We start from the raw sequence: 17,205 nt of genomic DNA, 5'->3' as shown, positions 1-17,205 counted from the left end.
ATTCCCCCTGCTTGTATTCCCTCTCTTGCTGTGTTTCTCTCTGTCAAATAAACAAATAAAATCTTAAAAAAAAAAATAACTAAAAACAAAAAAACAGGAACTCCAAAAGGAAGGAGCAAGTAGAGGAACAACAAAAACCCAAGAGGAAAGATGATCTCAAGACCCCTAATATCCACTTGTATTTGACTGAATCACCATCACAAAAAGCTGTGAGAGAAAGGGCATCAGAAACGTTCTCAGATGCTCTCAGAAACATTCTCTCAGTCTCTCAGACATTCTTAGTTTCCTTCAGGATCCTCTAATTATTTTTATTCCCATTTCTATGCATTTGAAATAAGGAATGGCATAAGTAAGCAACTTTAAAATTGGAGTGACTTAATAATGTTAACATCTATGAAAGAAATCACTATTTTAAGATAGCTGTTCTTTTCTCAGCACTTCTGACATCTCTAAGCAGTTGGGTAACATGGCAGTTAAACAATTAAATGTATCTACCCGTCCGCAGTAGGCATTAACCACATTACCTTGAAATTAAGACTCTCATTAATGATGGTTTTCCGAAGCTTTGCCAAAGCATCAGATTCCTCAGTGGCATTCACAAAGTGGTAATCCCTTATTGCAGGAAACCCTCGCTTGTTCAAGAGTTCCTTGGTGATTTTACTTATGCAGGCTTTGCGCTGCTTTTCATCAGAAACATCCAAATGTGTGCCAACAAGAATCACAGGGGAAGAAGAAGCACGAGCCTACAGGAAATGATACAGAATACTCTTGTGTTTGCTTCAAAATCAAGACTGCTTACTGTTCTGTTCATAGTCACTTTTTAGGAAATTCAGTAGAGTGGAACTGAGAAATTGAAAGACATCGAAAAGAAAATGTCAACTATCTTTCCATCCTTAAATCTAGGGGGAAAATGGGCCTTAAGAAATTTCAAAGTCATTCTTATGCCCCTTCTTATTCCAAGTTTTACCACTTTTCAGGCAGCTGATATAACAGTAATAGTCTATTCTTCTTTTCTTTTATGCCTTAAAATGGGTTATTCTGTAAGTGTATTTTGGACTTCCAAATAAAATAAGCATTTAATAAGCCCAAGACTGTATCAAAGCAACATAATATGGTTTATATTTTTCACTTCCTTAGCTGTAAATTCAATCTCCTACATTCAATTTAAAGTCATTCAGTTTGTCGTCCACATGGAAAACAACACAAAAAGGCACTAAAGCAAGTACGATGGCCACTATAATATTCACTTACTTTGGCTAGTTATGACAAAAAAAGGAAGTTAGAAAATTACCAAAATGATAAATTGAGTTGTAGGCAGCCAAAATATCTGCTAAAATGTCCTGACACAAACCTTGTCAAGGATGTGATTCACAAAAGAGCCCCCTGAAGCTCATTCAAAGAGCATCACTCACTCTTACTTTAACCCAGTTCCGAAACCTGTACTCCATCAAGAAGCGCTAAAAGCATGACAGCAAGGGACAAGGTGGAAAAATTACAAAAAGAGATGCCAAATATAAGAGCATACTAGGCTCGTATCATTTAGAAGTACAAGATCTGGGTGCCTGGGTGGCTCAGTTGGTTAAGTCACTGCCTTCGGCTCAGTCATGACCCTGGAGTCCTGGGATTGAGTCCCACATCGGGCTCCCTACACAGCAGGGAGTCTGCTTCTCCCTCTGCCCCTCCCACCTCTCATGCTTTCTCCCTCTCTCAAATAAATAAAATCTAAAAAAAAAAAAAAAAAAAAAGGAAAAAGAAAATAAAAGTGTAAGATTTGAAGTAATTGATACTACACTGCCAGTGAGGACACAGATGACAATGCATGGATTGTTTTTGCTTAGTATATTTTATTTTAAATTAGAGAAGTTCATACTCCATTTAAGAAATAAAATGATCAGGGGCACCTGGGTGGCTCAGTCAGTTAAGCTTCCAACTCTTGATTTCAGCTCAGGTCATGATCTCAGGGTCTTTGAGCATGGAGCCTACTGTTTACGACTCTCTCTCTCCCTTTCTCTCTGCTCCTCCCCCATCGAAAATAAAATAAAATAATAAAAAATAGCTTTAACGTATATATTTTCAACTCTTATAGGTTAAAGGTTTTTAAGTATCTATAACATTTGCCAATATGGAACACACTATTTTCATGTCACAACCTAATTACACTAAAAATTCTCCAACTCAACATTTTAGTGCTTCTAACTTTATTTTTAAAAAACTGAGGAGACTGTTTGAAGCAACTGCTTGTCCAAAACACATCACCTTTCACACAAAAAAATAATTATTTTCTACTTTCAAATAGTGAGAACAGACGACCTTTATATTGAAGAGCCAAGGTTTCATGGCGTCCACTTCTGCCTGCCCCTTGCTGAGGTCATAGACAGCAAGGTAGAGGGCTCGTTGGGTCATGAAGTGGGGATGAGTGCTGTAGAATTCCTCACGACCTAAAGAAAGATTGGAGACTTTTTCTTAGCCTTTCAAACAAGAGGCAAGCATCCCTTAAAAAAAATTTTTTTTAGGTGATAATATCTTCTACTTAGCATACAAAAGAAGAGAGAAACAGCCAACAGACACTACACACGTAGAGGACTACACTAGGTTTTCACTCAGGATTGACAACTGTTAGCCTGTGTGTGAAGTACCAACCAAATATTTAAGCTTCAGCTGACTCCTACTGGTTCTTAACATTTCCCTCCATGGAATTCACTCTGGTGGCAAGGGTAAATTTAGAAGTAAACAGCTTTGGAATAATTCCATAGCATCTACCAGGTCTCTTTGCAGTATCTACCAGCTCTTTTGCAGGAACAAAATCTCCGCTTTTAAATCCCTGTCCTAAATAAAAGATAAATATGAGTAAAAGATTCTAGCAAAATAAATACCTGCAAAATCCCACACATTCAGAATGAGGTCCTTCTTCCCTTTGCCTCTAATTTGGATAGGCCAGTCTTTCACATCTATACCAACTGTGGCGGTCTGCACCCCAAGATCTGACTTCTTGGTTTTTGTCAGTTGCTGCAATAAGGTGGTTTTACCACTCCCAGTATTTCCCACAATCATAAGCTTCATTCGGTTATAGGGCACAGCCTTTTTTAAACGCTGTTGAAGAAACCTGGTATTTGAAAGACAAAAATGAAATAATAAAATGCTTAATAGTGTACTTAAGACATAGGTGAATTCTTAATTGAAATCTTTAAAATACCAGACTGTTCTAAAATATAGCATGCAAAAGACTGCACCTCTTATGTACCTAACAAGGTATATGTCTTTCAACACACTGTTAATGCATCTATTTTGTTAGCGATGTCCGTGTAGTTGATAATGATTGGTAGGTAACAATATCAAATATGATGACATGTTACATTATCACCAGAAATAATCAAAACATGTTTGCAATACTAATTAGGATGCTGAAAATTATGGACTAATTAGCATTATATATGTGTGTGCATACATATACATATATATATGAGATATATATATATAGATATATATATATATATGAGTTTCTTTAAATAACACAAATGAAACCCTAAAAATTAGAAGGTCCAATATTTTACAAAGGACAAAATTTTACATATGACAGAGAAGCAAACTAGAGTATATATGCATACTATTACATTAAACTTTGATAGTGAGGTCATATTGGGTATATTATATGTGTCTATGTGTGTCATATATTCATATATGACATAGATAATATATCTATTTACATATATTATGTATGCATGTATGTAATGGAAATGGAGACTGGGAACATATTGGTTATATTATAAATTATACATGTACACTATTAAACTATCAGCAGATAATGTGATATTTTTCCTAAGAATCTTAATGAAAAAACAATTCAAACTAATCAGAAGTGCTACAGGTGGCTAACAAAACCATTTTAAATACTAGATTTTAAATTTAAAAATATACTGGGTATAGAAAGATATATTCTTAACTATGTTAAAATGCTGCTACAATTTAAAATTAGAGAAGCAAACTAAATCATATGTGAATTTTAGGGAATATGGACTGATCCATTCTCATGACTAATAAGACTCTGACCAACATTCCTGAGGATCTGAATAAAAGGCACAATTACTTTTCATAATTTATTTGATGCTTTAGAAAATACAACCTGACAAATCAGATACTGTGTCTGCTATTACTGAAATCATTGTCACATACCCCTTAAATTCTGTTTGAAATAATTTTCTCACATACAACTTAAGTTCTGTTTGCATTATCAATAAGCAAGAATATCAATAGTTCAACTGTCTATTTACTAAGAATTCAGCATTCTTTGAAAAAGTCATTCTTTAAAAAAGCAACTGATCAGGGCACCCGGGTGGCTCAGTTGGTTGAATGTCTGCCTTTGGCTCAGTTCACGATCCTAGAGTCCTGGGACAGACCTCCACATTGGGCTCCCTGCTCCTCCCTCTCCCTCTGCTGCTCCCCCTGCTTGTGCTCTCTCTCTCTCTCTCTCTCTCTCTATCTCTGTTAAAAAAACAAATTAAATCTTTAAAAAAAAAAAATGATGCCTACAATATCTAAACTACTCCAGGTCTCTCCCTTCTAAAAATGTTAAACACATTTAAAAGTAGATATAGTGACAAATTCTTACCAAATAGTGAACCGATTTTAATTTGAGTATCTGTCCAGTTTCAGAGGGGAAAATCATAAGAAATAATTAGGTAGGATAAAAGGAGTCAGATTTAGCATAGCTGGTGACAATCTTTCTTTTCAAATTAAATCAACCCTGGGGGACAGAAAACCAAATCTTTCCTCATAAAAGGAGATGAAAAGTTAAATGTAATTTAAGCAAATTTAAACAGAAGAGAATTAGGTAACTATGTAGTTCACTGGTAACTCATTAATTATCAATTGTATGCCAGGCTCTGCGTTGGGTGCCAAGAATCAAACTATGAATGAACATAGCCATGATCCCTGCCTTGTTGGATATTTTAGTCAAGTCAGGGATATATTGAGAGGTGATAACTGTGTTGAAACCTGTAAGATAATATATATAGGAGTAGTTCTATAGAAATGGGAATAGACAGTTTTACAAGTAGGTACCAATAAGATTGACATGCTCAAAAGGTAACAGAGAGTGAGATAAAGTCCATTACCAAAGGTATTTGAAGTACATCAAGTGTAAAGACCAGCAACAGTGATACCTGAGAAGTTTTGGTTTCAAAAATGGTCAGGGTTAGTAGATTACTCATCCTCACAGGCAAAATCAAAGTAATTTTATATCATTTAAGTATCTACAATGCTTTAAGATATAATAGACATGATAACTATTTGCTATATGAAATGCAGCTTGAGAAGTTATTGGGCTTTATTATTCTCTGTTATTATACTCTTTAGAACATATATTTGTAACGAGAGACCAAATAATAATTTCCTTTTATAGTCACTTCTATGACACGCATGATCAGGAGGAGAAGCCACTCTCTCAACATTAGCGTGGCTAGAAAAAAATGAAAAGCTCTGTAGAGGCACCACATAAACCCATTTATTAAATAAAAGGCAAGTGACACATGGTATATCACCATTAAACAGTACCATACTATTATTTCCTAAACTGTAACTACATACTCATCGAAGTGATAGAAAAAATCTGAAACGAACTTAATTTAAAAAATGGAAATAAAATTATCTAACCTTATGATGTCTTTGGCTTTACATCCTATATGTTTAAAATCAAAATTAAGCCGTAGTTCATCCAAAGGAAGATCCCATATTTTGCTTAACTTCCCCATTTCATTAGGAAAGGATCTCAGCTCCAAATTGTAACTGACATCAAGGGAGGTCAGGTTTTCGAGACAGCCAATCTCAGGAGGAATCTTAATGAAATAAAAAAGGGCAAATCCAGTTGGTAGGAAAGAAGAAATGTGTGCTGCCAAGAAACCAGATACTTCCTAGGAGAAAAGAAAGGCTCAGAGAGCCTATCAGCAATGGTATAACCTTTCAGCAAAGTTCTAAAACTTTCCAAAGGCTTGTCATAGTTTTCAATATAATTATTCAAAGACGTAAGTGTAAAGGACTTACCCAAAACAATCCAAGTCACTTATAATCTTAAAAGACCTGTCCTATCTTGGTAGCATATTTTATCTCCTTATGACATTCAAAGTAAAGAAGTTCTTTATATTTACCTAAATCTAATCATTAGTGACTTCAGTCTGCTCCTTTTACGCTATGTTCTTCACTAAAGCTATAAAGTTCTAGTCATAAACTTACAGGCAACTTAACGTTCTTAAAATACAACTGAATGTTTATACTTTCGGTGGACTTGTAATAGGAGTTTTTCTTTTCCTGTTCCAAATTATTAAGCAATACGCATACTTTTACAATAGAAAACATCAATTTGCTGACCAAAAAATCAGGTAACAAAACCACTCACAGTTATGCTGAATTTAACAGTTTCAGACACAATTCTTTTTGGCTTTCATAGGCAAAAAACTTGAAGTAGCAAAATTATATTTTTTTTTCTGAGATGAATGAATAATCAGTTTTAGATTTAAACAGAGGCAACAGAGTGACGCAAAAAGGCTGACTCACTGGGCTAAAGGGCAACATGATGGAGGAATGCAGAAATTTAAGAAAAACACATGCTACAGATGACTCAGCAACAACTTGAGAAATGTAGATTATTTGCGAGTCTGTTAGCAGATCAGAGATTTAGTGATAAAACACTTAACACATTACACACATTCATGATTAAATATATCTATCTATTCATATGTTTCTTCAAAAATAGAGCACAAAGTGATTTTGACCGAAGGTAATCTATGCTAATATGCCCACTTACTTCAGGGTAGGATTAGATCTTACTCAAAGGTAAGAAATATCAATTTGCAGACTTTCAAAATGATAATTTGTGATATTTTCAAATCATAAAAGCACATTTTTAAATAGGTAATCATTTTAAACAAGTAAGAAAACCTCTTACCTCTTTCAGTTTATTATGAGAAAGATGTAGTTTCTCTACTCTTGACCACACATATGCTTTTTCGCTCAAGTCCAAGATGCTGATCTGATTAAAACTGAACAAGAGTTCCCTTAAGTTCAAAGATTTCCAGTGTGCAGGACTTGGCAGATACTCAATTTCATTGCTGCTCATATCTAAAGATCGCAAGCTAGAACCATACAGTATCAAGATAAAAAATGAGTGTTTCCAAAGTACATGAAATAACATCACATGAAATTTTCACCAGAGACACAACTTTAAAACTAACATTATTTATATTTAAGTATGCATGTATGTTTTTGTGTATATGTAGATAGATACGGGCTAGAGAAAAAGCATGTCTCACTAGAAACAACATTTAAATAAATAAAAGACCATTAAAACAAAATTGAAGCCTAATTTCCTTACTTCAGAAACAAAAAAATGTCAATCTTAGAGTGAGAGAAAGACCAAGTGTTTACCATTGTTTATGATGCATGAGAAATCATAATGAACAAAAGGAAAAATGGTCATTTCTATGAAAGATTTATAAATATGCCTTCTATACAAGAGTCACAAGTATGTAGCACCCCCCCTTCTCTTTTCATTTTCCTCATTACTGTGAAGATTCTTCAGAGACTGTGTCCTAGAACTAATGAATAATGTGCATCGGTATAACCTTTTACCAGCTTGTCTCAGTGTGATAAATATCACAACATTGAACATGATGTCTTGCATACAGTAGGCTCTCAAGGCAAATTGGTTGCTTTCAGGAATATATTACCCAAAGTTTGCAGGAAACAACAGAAAAACACATGGCATAAGCGTATGTGTGTAGAAAGAATAAAGACAGTGTTTGTGATATATTTGACTACATAAAGGCTGTCTGGACTTTTACAATTATATGCTGACCCCTTTCATCCGGCATTTTTGAACCATACTGAATTAATTCTAACTGAGCTCACATAGTTGCACAGCCTGCTAGACCAAGGTTGAGGCCTGCACAACATTTTTGCTCTTATTTTTAAATGACACAGGTTTTTGCCCTACATATCTCATAAAGATGCATAAATATAAGAAAATTAATTGGACTGTATTGGAGACAAGACGTGTCTATCTAACAAACAATACAACTTAGATAAGGCCAAGAATCAACAGATTGCTCAAAAGAAGTCCCTGTTAGCCTCAAGGGAGACTTAAGCTGGACAACTGCATACTCTTTTGTGAAACAAAAGAATATATTTAAAGAAATACATACAAAATGCTAGAAGTGTATGCCTGAAGATATTGTCTAAAAGCATAGAGTAATTAAGGACTAAATAATATTTTTAGTTAACTGGGAAGAAATCTTCTTTATGGCATGTATCTCCTAAAGTCAAATAAATATTTGACTTTCAAACACATTTTCAGGAATACATTATGTTTAAAATATAGGACCACCTATATCCTAGAGGTGTTTATACACATGAGTTGAGAGTATAAAATTGAGTCACCAGTGTTTAAGAACTGTGAGTTAGGCAAATTACTTCATCTCTTTAATAAAATAGTGTTCTCATTATAGAGATAATAACAGTTTTATTAGGAAGTTTAAAGATGATCCACCATTGAGTGGCTAAAATAGTGTCTGACACATTCTAAAGCTAGACTGAAATTAACTATTATATGTCTGTCTGACACCTTCTATAACCAGATTATAGCTAAGCATTATTTACCTATATATGCATATATTTGCACATAAACACTTATGGATCTGGTTTATAATGTATAAACCAATTAGAATGGCATTTAACATGACACATTTGAAATCTAATTAATGCCTAAATTTATAGTAAACAGGAAGCTTTCATTTTTAATTAAAATAACCAGAAATATTCCTAAATACTTGGAGCTATATAAATTCTTAATCTCCACCAAAAATGTCAAACTCAACATAAGTATAATTTCAAAGTTAATAACAGCCTAGATGCACATCAACCTCTAAGAGCAAGTAAAATTTTAAAGTTAAAGTGATAGCTCCCATAATCTCAATTGTTTGTAATACTGCAACAGTTAATTAACCTTAAATTGTCTCAACACAATAGTACCCTAAGTTAATATAAAAGTTAAAAAGTCCAAATAGCAACTTGGGTCTTTTGCCTAGTAAAATTCTAACATTCATAGATTTAAGAATATTAAACTGAGTAGCTTTAGAAATCAATTACAATTTGTAAATCAATTAATATGCCTACGTCAAAACAATGTTTCTAAAGATTTTTTTCCAGCTCATGCGGTTTTAAAGTTAAAACAATAAACTTACTGTGGAAGATTTAAAATTACTTCTGGAACACATGTAAATCTGTTTTGAGATAGCTTTAGGCTTGTCAGGGAAGAAGGCAAAAGAGGCAAAGCAGCTAAAAGAAAATAAAAGTGAGATAAGAGACATTTTAATCAATTCAACGAGATTTCCCTTAGATTTTACTATAAGAACAGCTACCAATCACTTAACTTCTATTCACCTGCTGACAATAAAAAATTCTACTTTTAAAATAAGGTAACTCCCTTACTCCTTTTACTAAACATCAAAACAATGGACCATACTTGTAAGAATATTTTCATCTGAAAGCACAACAACTGTCCAAACATAAATTCATCTGTCCAACATCTGTACGAAGTAAAAATTATTAGAATATTCATTCCAAAGTATGTGTGATATTATCATTATGTGTACATACATTATGGATTAATTCACATTACTCTTAAGTATATACAACAAAACACTTTCAGTACTAATACACAATATGATGTAAAGATAAAAATCCTTTATAGTACCAGCCAAAAAAGGGTGTTCTATGGGGTAATGATGGGTGTTGATTAATGAAGGCACTCTTGGATCACATGATCTTAAGACACTGGGGAAACATTAAGTAAAATGAAGCAAAATATCTCCGAGTTCTCAATATTCTCATGTAGTTTATGAAATTCCAAGACGGAAATACAGTATGAAGTACCTCCAGGCAATAAAATTCTGTAGAAGACAGTTCTGGAAACTGAGCAAATCATTCAGCCTGTTTTTCATCCATGAAATAGTGCAGCTAGACCAGATGAACTCTCTGATTCCTTAGAGATCTAAAAATCTATGGTTCTATGAAAGTGGCTTGAGAAATTATTTCTTAGCATTTTCAAGGTTAAAAATATGGGTTATGGTTTCTCTAGAAAATCTTCAAAGGTCAAAGTGTTCTAAGACACAGCTAGAAGCTACTTTCCAAAGAGGCAGAAAGGAACATGCTATTATTTTTCACCTATATCTGAAAAGTATTTGTGGCAAAATAAATAATTCTCCACTTAAGAATAAGAGGTTTCGATGCTAGATGGAAAAGACTCGTGAATTCAAAGAACCAAAACTTCTTTTCACATGGGATTATTTTAAGGGTTAATGGTTCCACTCAGATATCACTTCCCTAAAGCATCTTTCCAAATGTAAGACTACTTCTAAAACTATTAAAATTGTGTAGTGCAAAGCAAAAGGACTTTTGAAACTACTTGCATTCTATCTTTCTAGTAAATTAATTCTCTGCGCCTGAATATATCACACAAAAATCTCTCTTCCATTTCTCCAGTGGAGCAGAGATCGTACCTGTCATACCCTACAAGATTTTTGTGAGATTCAGCTGGGATGACAGTAACCAACCATCAGGGTCCTTGCGATGCTCCTCATCCCAGATATAACTTAAATGTCATAGATACAGAGACGCTCCTCTGCCTCCATAGTCTGGATGAGAGCCCCCGATTACCCCTGTAGCATCCCCAACTTGTCCTCACAGCATTTAGCTTAGTTACTGAATGCCTATCTTCTGAACTAACTACGATTCTTTAAGGACAGAGACTGGGTTTGCTTTGCTCACTAAAAGGGAATCACTCTATTCCCCATTTTCAGGTTCATAGGAGGAACATGGTTGATATTCAAGAGGCCTAGAGGAAACGAGAAAGGAGGAAAATATCCTGCAAATTAGCATAGTTTTTATCATTACTACCTTCTGTTCTGGAAAAATAAAATATTTCAGAATAAGTCCAATTGTATTCTGCTTTTAAGCAGTATTAAAAAATTATTTTACAGGGACACCGGGTGGCTCAGTCGGTTAAGCATCTGCCTTTGGCTCTGGTCATGATCTCAGTTCTGGGAAGGAGCCCCACATCAGGCTCATTGCTCAGCATGGAGCCTGCTTCTCCCTCTGCCTGCAGCTCCCCCTGCTTGTGTGCTCTCTCTAACAAATATATGGATAAAATCTTTAAAAAAAAATTTTTATGGAGCCAATATAGAATAGTCACATGGGTCGCAAGGAGCATGTGGTCTCCTTTATCTTCTTAAGGAAGATAAAATATGGGGAATTCCAATTTATTTCCATAAAAGTATTTTGTCCCTTAATATTAGAATGTTCAGAGAGACTACAAATAAACGTTAATTCCCTGTTATCTCACATGCTAAGAGACCACAGAATATTTCACAACTTTTAATAAAAGTGATGATTATATCATATATTATTGTAATATTCTGCACAGAGCAAGTGTTCAATCAATAACATTAACCATACTCATTTGCAAACTGTTAACTGGTTAATTTTATTTCCAAAAGAAATAATAATAGTTTCTACACTTCTAATCCAGAAAATTGAGCAAACTTCAGTAGGAAACTCAGTATTCCTGCTTCAGCCATCTCATGTAGCCATATGCATTTTAGTTTCACAGATTACAGTGCACCATAGTATGATGACTATTTGAGTCCAAGGAACTTCTAGCCTATGAGCAATCTATTATAATTTTTTAATTTGAAAATTTTTTCAGTATTAAAAATTTTTAATTTTAGTATTTAAAAAATAAACTATTTTTAGAGTACCCTTAGGTGTACAGACAAATTGAGCAGAAAGTACAGATTTCCCATAAGCCTCTTCTCTCCTCACCACCATTCCTCCCATCCACACATATTTTTATCCTTATTACTAATAATCTGCATAGCTTGGTATATTCACTATCATGATAAGACAATACCGATATATTATTATTAACTAAAATTCATCATTTACAGTAAGAGTTCACTCTGTGCTGTACATTCTCTGGGTTTTGACAAATGTATAATGACAGGTATCCACATTACACTATCATTCAGAATAGTTTCACTGTCCTAAAAATCCCACTCACCTCCCTATTCCTCTCTTCTTCTTCAAACTCCTGACAATCACTGACAGTTTTACTGTCCCCACAGTTTTGTCTTTTCCAAAATGTCATATAGTTGGAATCATATAGGATGTAGCCTTTTCAGACTGGCTTCTTTCACTTAGCGATACACATTTAAGCTTCCTTCATGTCTTCATGGCTTGCTAACTCCTTTGTTCTAATCACTGACCTGTTAACTTTATCTCTGAAACTCTCCCATTAAATTTAAGTTGAAATGCCACATTTATACCCTCACCTAACATGTCCATGTATGACTCATCCTGTAATACTCAGAAGGACTGCTTATTAGGAGACTCATACAGAACACTTACCAAGATAATTCATTCTGGCACTGAAACTCTCCACTTTAGGACATGCCTCAAGGAAGTCTTCTGATAGCGATGTAATGTGATTTTTACTAAGGTTTAAAATCTTCAGTTCCTTCAGGCTTAAGGGGGAACATATTTCTGGTATTTTATTTCTAGTCATAAGAAACAAAATGAGGGTTAAATGTCATAAATTCATATGCCATGAAGGAAAAAAAAACAATTCACCTTCAAAGAAGAGCATCAAAGCAGATTTATTTTTAAATTGTGAAAATTGATAGAAGCTATAATATAAATTCCCTCAATCTTTTATCATATGACTGCTTAAAACCCATTACTATGGAAATAATGTCAACATATTTTATCAGTCTTACAAAACTTCAATGTAAAGCAACCCTTTTGTATTTAATGAACTCCCTTCTTACCCTTCTAAAATGAGCTGTTCCAATTTCTCTACCACATCACCAAGGTTCTCAGGAAAAGAAGACAGCTGATTATATGACAAGTTAAAGTGTTTCAAGGTTGGGCACTTCGCTGCAGGATCCAAAACTACTGAAGGGCTGATGTCGTTTCGAGAGACATCGAGGTTGGCAATACAATTCATTTTCAACAAGTAATAGGGAAATGATGTAAATTTATTACTGTGCAAATCCAAATGTGTCAAACACTTCAGGGTCTGGAAAGACAGTATTTTAAAATTATCTAACCATTTGAAAACCAACTGAAAAACTTGAAGTTAGCTGATATTTCTGCCTTCCATACCTCTGGTAACTAGAACCATTAAGAATTTTCCCAAAAACTGAGAATACAATCCACAAGAGAACTTCAGTATAATGACTGGTCCAACCATCCCTGCTATTAAGTGGGTTAAAACCAGGAAAATGTAAGAGGTAAAGTGTCAAAAGCAATTCACAAAAACAAGGTTAAGAGTTTAATTCAGTTTCTTGGTAAATCATTCCTGCCAAGAGTGAAATGGAAACAGAATAAGCCTCAATAAATATTTGAATTATTTAATGAATAAACAGTATAAAATAATCCCGGGGATACATTTCTTAAATACTAGATTTTAAAAATTGTTATATATTTTAATATAAATAATATTTATAATATATTATAATATTTAATATATTTAAATAATTAGTAATTATTTAACCATAAACGTAGTCATTGTATACATGTTTTGTTTTAGAACCCCCTCTTTGTCATGAAACCCTTTGTTTTGAATTTCTTTTTTTATTTTATTTTATTTATTTATTTGAGAGAGAATGAGTGAGAGAGAGCATGAGAGAGTAGAAGATTAGAGGGAAAAGCAGACTCCCCAAAGAGCTGGGAGCCTGATGTGGGACTCGATCCTGGAAGTACGGGATCATGACCTGAGCCGAAGGCAGTCGCTCAACCAACTGAGCCATCCAGGCACCTGTTTCAAATTTCTAATCTTCATTTTTAAGCAATTTCTAATTTTACCATGATAACAGGAAACTTTCCATTTATATGTCAGTTTTTTAAAACTTGGGTATGGATTATTGTAAAGGCTAAAATATCAAAACAATCTCTTCTCTATGCTCCTCTGTATATATCAATATATTTATCCTCAGAGAAATTCTAAAGAGTTTGATGTGATTATAAAGCTTATTAATGGATCTTTGCCCCAGAAGTTGTTTGGAAATATCTGCCATTGTTTCAGATCCTACCAGATTATTCAGAATGGAAGATTTTCAAATTCTTTATTCCCAAATTTTAATGGAGAAATTTTCTGGTAGAGATAGCTACAAGCAGTAATTTAAAAAGTGCCATCTAGTGGTGCCTATTTAAAATTTCCTTGAGAGAAGATTCTGAGCTTGTCTGGTCTTTGAATACCCTTAATGTATCTCACCGTGTCGTGCTCTTTTTGAATTGTCTTTGTTTTAGTTAGGCTCAATTCTAGTTTTCTTTATTTACTCTTTAACAAATATTTATTGAAGGTCTACCAAGTGTCAGCCATTAATTCTATCATAAATTAATTCAATAATCATCTATTGAGCCTCCACTGTATTTAAGACCTTATTTGGTACTGAGAATAGACATGAACAAACCCGAAACAGCTCCTGTTCTCAAGAAGTTAACAGTTTAGTAAAGAGAATATACCTTAGATTAAAATTTATAAGCACTGGGGGAAAAACATGAAAGCCATGGAAACGTAAATCAGATTGGTAGCCAACCAGGTCTGGAGGCAAGAAGAGAAGGAAATAAAAGTTAAGGAAATGACATTTAAACTGAAACCCTTGTGACTTGGAGGATTTAGTTAGGCAAAAAGGAGGAGAAGGAGAGAGATGACACATTTTAGACACTGGGATTTCATGATCACCCTTCTTCTCTCTCTCCAAATACACAAACTTTAAGGAAAAGACACTGCTTAAATATACTTAGAAACATGCAATATTGCTTTAAAAAGTCTCAAAAGAATTATAAATTTTATAGGTGAGAAAAAAGAAAAATGCATTTGCAGTAAAACCAGTTTTTTATAAAGGATGAGCCTTCATCAAACTTTGCAGTTCAGTGTAATAATTTAATTTAACAATTTAAATATTTGTATTAAAAATTTTTTAATTTGTCAAGATATGTTCTTTGACTTCTGATCCATCATACATTAAAATGATGAACAAAGTATTCTGAGAACTACTCTATCAGCAGACCATTTTATACTTTAATTTTTGAAAATAGGAATGTTGAGAAAAAAAATCAACTTTTAAGTTGCATGTAATTTTAAAAACTCATTAAGTGTCTCATGGATAGTTTAATTGAGCCTCTATATTTTGCAGATGAGGAAATGAAGGCTTAGAGTGGCCAGAGGAACACATACTTACTGTTAGACAGCTGGTGGCTGAGCCAGAGCCAGTGCCACCAAACGAGGTCTATTTCTAGTCTACCTCTTCACACTGTTTAAGTTGTCTTACTAGAATTCAATAATTGAAGGCATGATGAACATGCAGCCTGGATACATCCTACCATGTACCACAGATCATCAGGACAGAACCCAGGATTCCTTTTTTACCAGATCACCATTCCTCAAAGATGCTCCTGAACAACACACAGACTAAGATCCCAATGTGAAAACCACAGGAAAGGGGGAACTACTGTCAAATGATGCAGAAGTAGATCCTTCTTTCTAAAGATTTAACCATGCAAGTTAGATAGAAATACAAAAGCTCTTCGAATATCCTGAGAGTTAAAAGAACAAATTAAATTTACTTCACAGAGTTGTTGTGGAAAGCTCGTGAGTGCATTCTGATGAAGCTCCAGCTTTTCAAGATGCTCCAAATGACCACTGATACAGCATTTCTGGCTCAAGGCATCAATATCTCTTAGTTCATTTGCTGAAAGGTCTAATGATGTGATATATTCTCTCTCAGAAGCCAGGGAAGAAATGCTGTCTGAATGCCTCATATGGGATTGAAGTTTTGATGACCCTTTTGTCAAAAACAAACACACAATGGAAATATGAGCAAGGAATCTAAGTTCACTTGGTAAATATTTACTGATCACCTACCAGTGTCAGACTCCTTTCAAGGCACTGGAGATTCAGTAGAAAACGAAACTACAGAGCTTACATTCCAGTTGCAGAGATGGACAATAAATAATAAATACTTAATCAAGTGGTAGAAGTAGTACAAAAAATAAGGAGACCCGGAGAAGGGGATGAAGAGTGGTGTTGGTGATGGTAATATTTACATTTCAGAAAAGCAGTAGAAAGGATAAAAGAGTCAATCTTTCATAGCACCATAAAAAGTAAAATTTTAAATATATAATTGTATTTCATTCTTCTATAGTGTGTGATATCATTAGACATATAATTTGAAGGTTATGTAAGATAAGATGAACACCCAGAAAATCCGAGTAGAGGAAATTGTTATTAACAAAGTACTGCATTCTGCTCAAAATATCTACTTATTTATGATTACTTTCAAATACTTACTGAGTGAGTCATCTGAAGACAATATTTTTCTTTTTTGCCTCAGTAAATCTTCATGATCGAAAATAGGTCCCTATTTAAAAAATAGACAGGTTTAACAAAATCACTATCATTTTTTGAAGCAAAAGAGAACATTTCCTATTCCTTAAGAATCACTGTAAGATTTCTAGTTAAAATATTCAGGGGACTAGCCACATCATAAGACATAGACCTACCCTGGGCTCCATACAAATGGAGCTCTGAAGAGAAAAAAGAAAAAAAGATAAAATCATTTTGAAGTATACTTAGTACACATATGGCCCAAACATGCTCAAAAAATGAGCATAAGCATGAGTATTTAGAATGGATTATACATACATATATGTGTGTGTGTGTGACACACACACACATAATCTATATATAAAGTTTTCTTATACTAGGGAATTTCTGCACCTGTAGCTCCTAGCTTTGGCACATAATTTCAGTTATCAAGAGACTATCAGTAACAAAACGCATAATATAATGGCAATTTAACTTACCAATGAGTTGGAATGCCTTTGCAAATTTGGTGAGCAACGCTGCAAGGCACGATCTCGGTAAAATTCTCCTACACTAATTGAATTGGATTTTCTTTTCACAAGAAATGAGCCTTCACTTCCTATTTTTAAATGACAAAATAAAGGCAAATAAAAAATGCTGACTCAATCATAAGATGCTAGTATCATAGTACAATAATCATAAAAGGTTAAACATATATTCATTGATGGAAATTGCTCAATTTCCACTGTAACATGTTTAAAATAGAAATAATAAACTATGTTGGCTTTTCA

The 17,205-nt window shown here is 33.9% G+C and overlaps 1 protein-coding gene across 4 annotated transcripts in view; it reads right to left on the bottom strand.

Moving 5' to 3' along the window:
* LRRK2 (leucine rich repeat kinase 2) overlaps window positions 1-17,205 on the bottom strand; it is a 129,488-nt gene that overhangs the window by 58,145 nt on the left and 54,138 nt on the right. For all 4 annotated transcript variants that reach the window (XM_032855367.1, XM_032855369.1, XM_032855370.1 and 1 more), the window contains exons 21-31: window positions 16,915-17,033; window positions 16,400-16,469; window positions 15,676-15,893; window positions 12,873-13,123; window positions 12,454-12,602; window positions 9,231-9,324; window positions 6,938-7,124; window positions 5,650-5,831; window positions 2,874-3,103; window positions 2,311-2,438; window positions 525-743 (exon numbers count right to left, since the gene is read on the bottom strand). In XM_032855367.1, coding sequence (XP_032711258.1) covers window positions 525-743; window positions 2,311-2,438; window positions 2,874-3,103; window positions 5,650-5,831; window positions 6,938-7,124; window positions 9,231-9,324; window positions 12,454-12,602; window positions 12,873-13,123; window positions 15,676-15,893; window positions 16,400-16,469; window positions 16,915-17,033 — 1,847 coding nt within the window. The remainder of the gene's footprint in view (window positions 1-524; window positions 744-2,310; window positions 2,439-2,873; window positions 3,104-5,649; window positions 5,832-6,937; window positions 7,125-9,230; window positions 9,325-12,453; window positions 12,603-12,872; window positions 13,124-15,675; window positions 15,894-16,399; window positions 16,470-16,914; window positions 17,034-17,205) is intronic.

Source organism: Lontra canadensis, unplaced genomic scaffold (assembly GCF_010015895.1).
Source record: "Lontra canadensis isolate GAN:19392208 unplaced genomic scaffold, GSC_riverotter_1.0 scaffold9, whole genome shotgun sequence".
In the NCBI taxonomy this organism is placed as follows: Eukaryota; Metazoa; Chordata; class Mammalia; order Carnivora; family Mustelidae; genus Lontra; species Lontra canadensis.
This window is presented reverse-complemented; position numbering and strand designations above follow the sequence as displayed.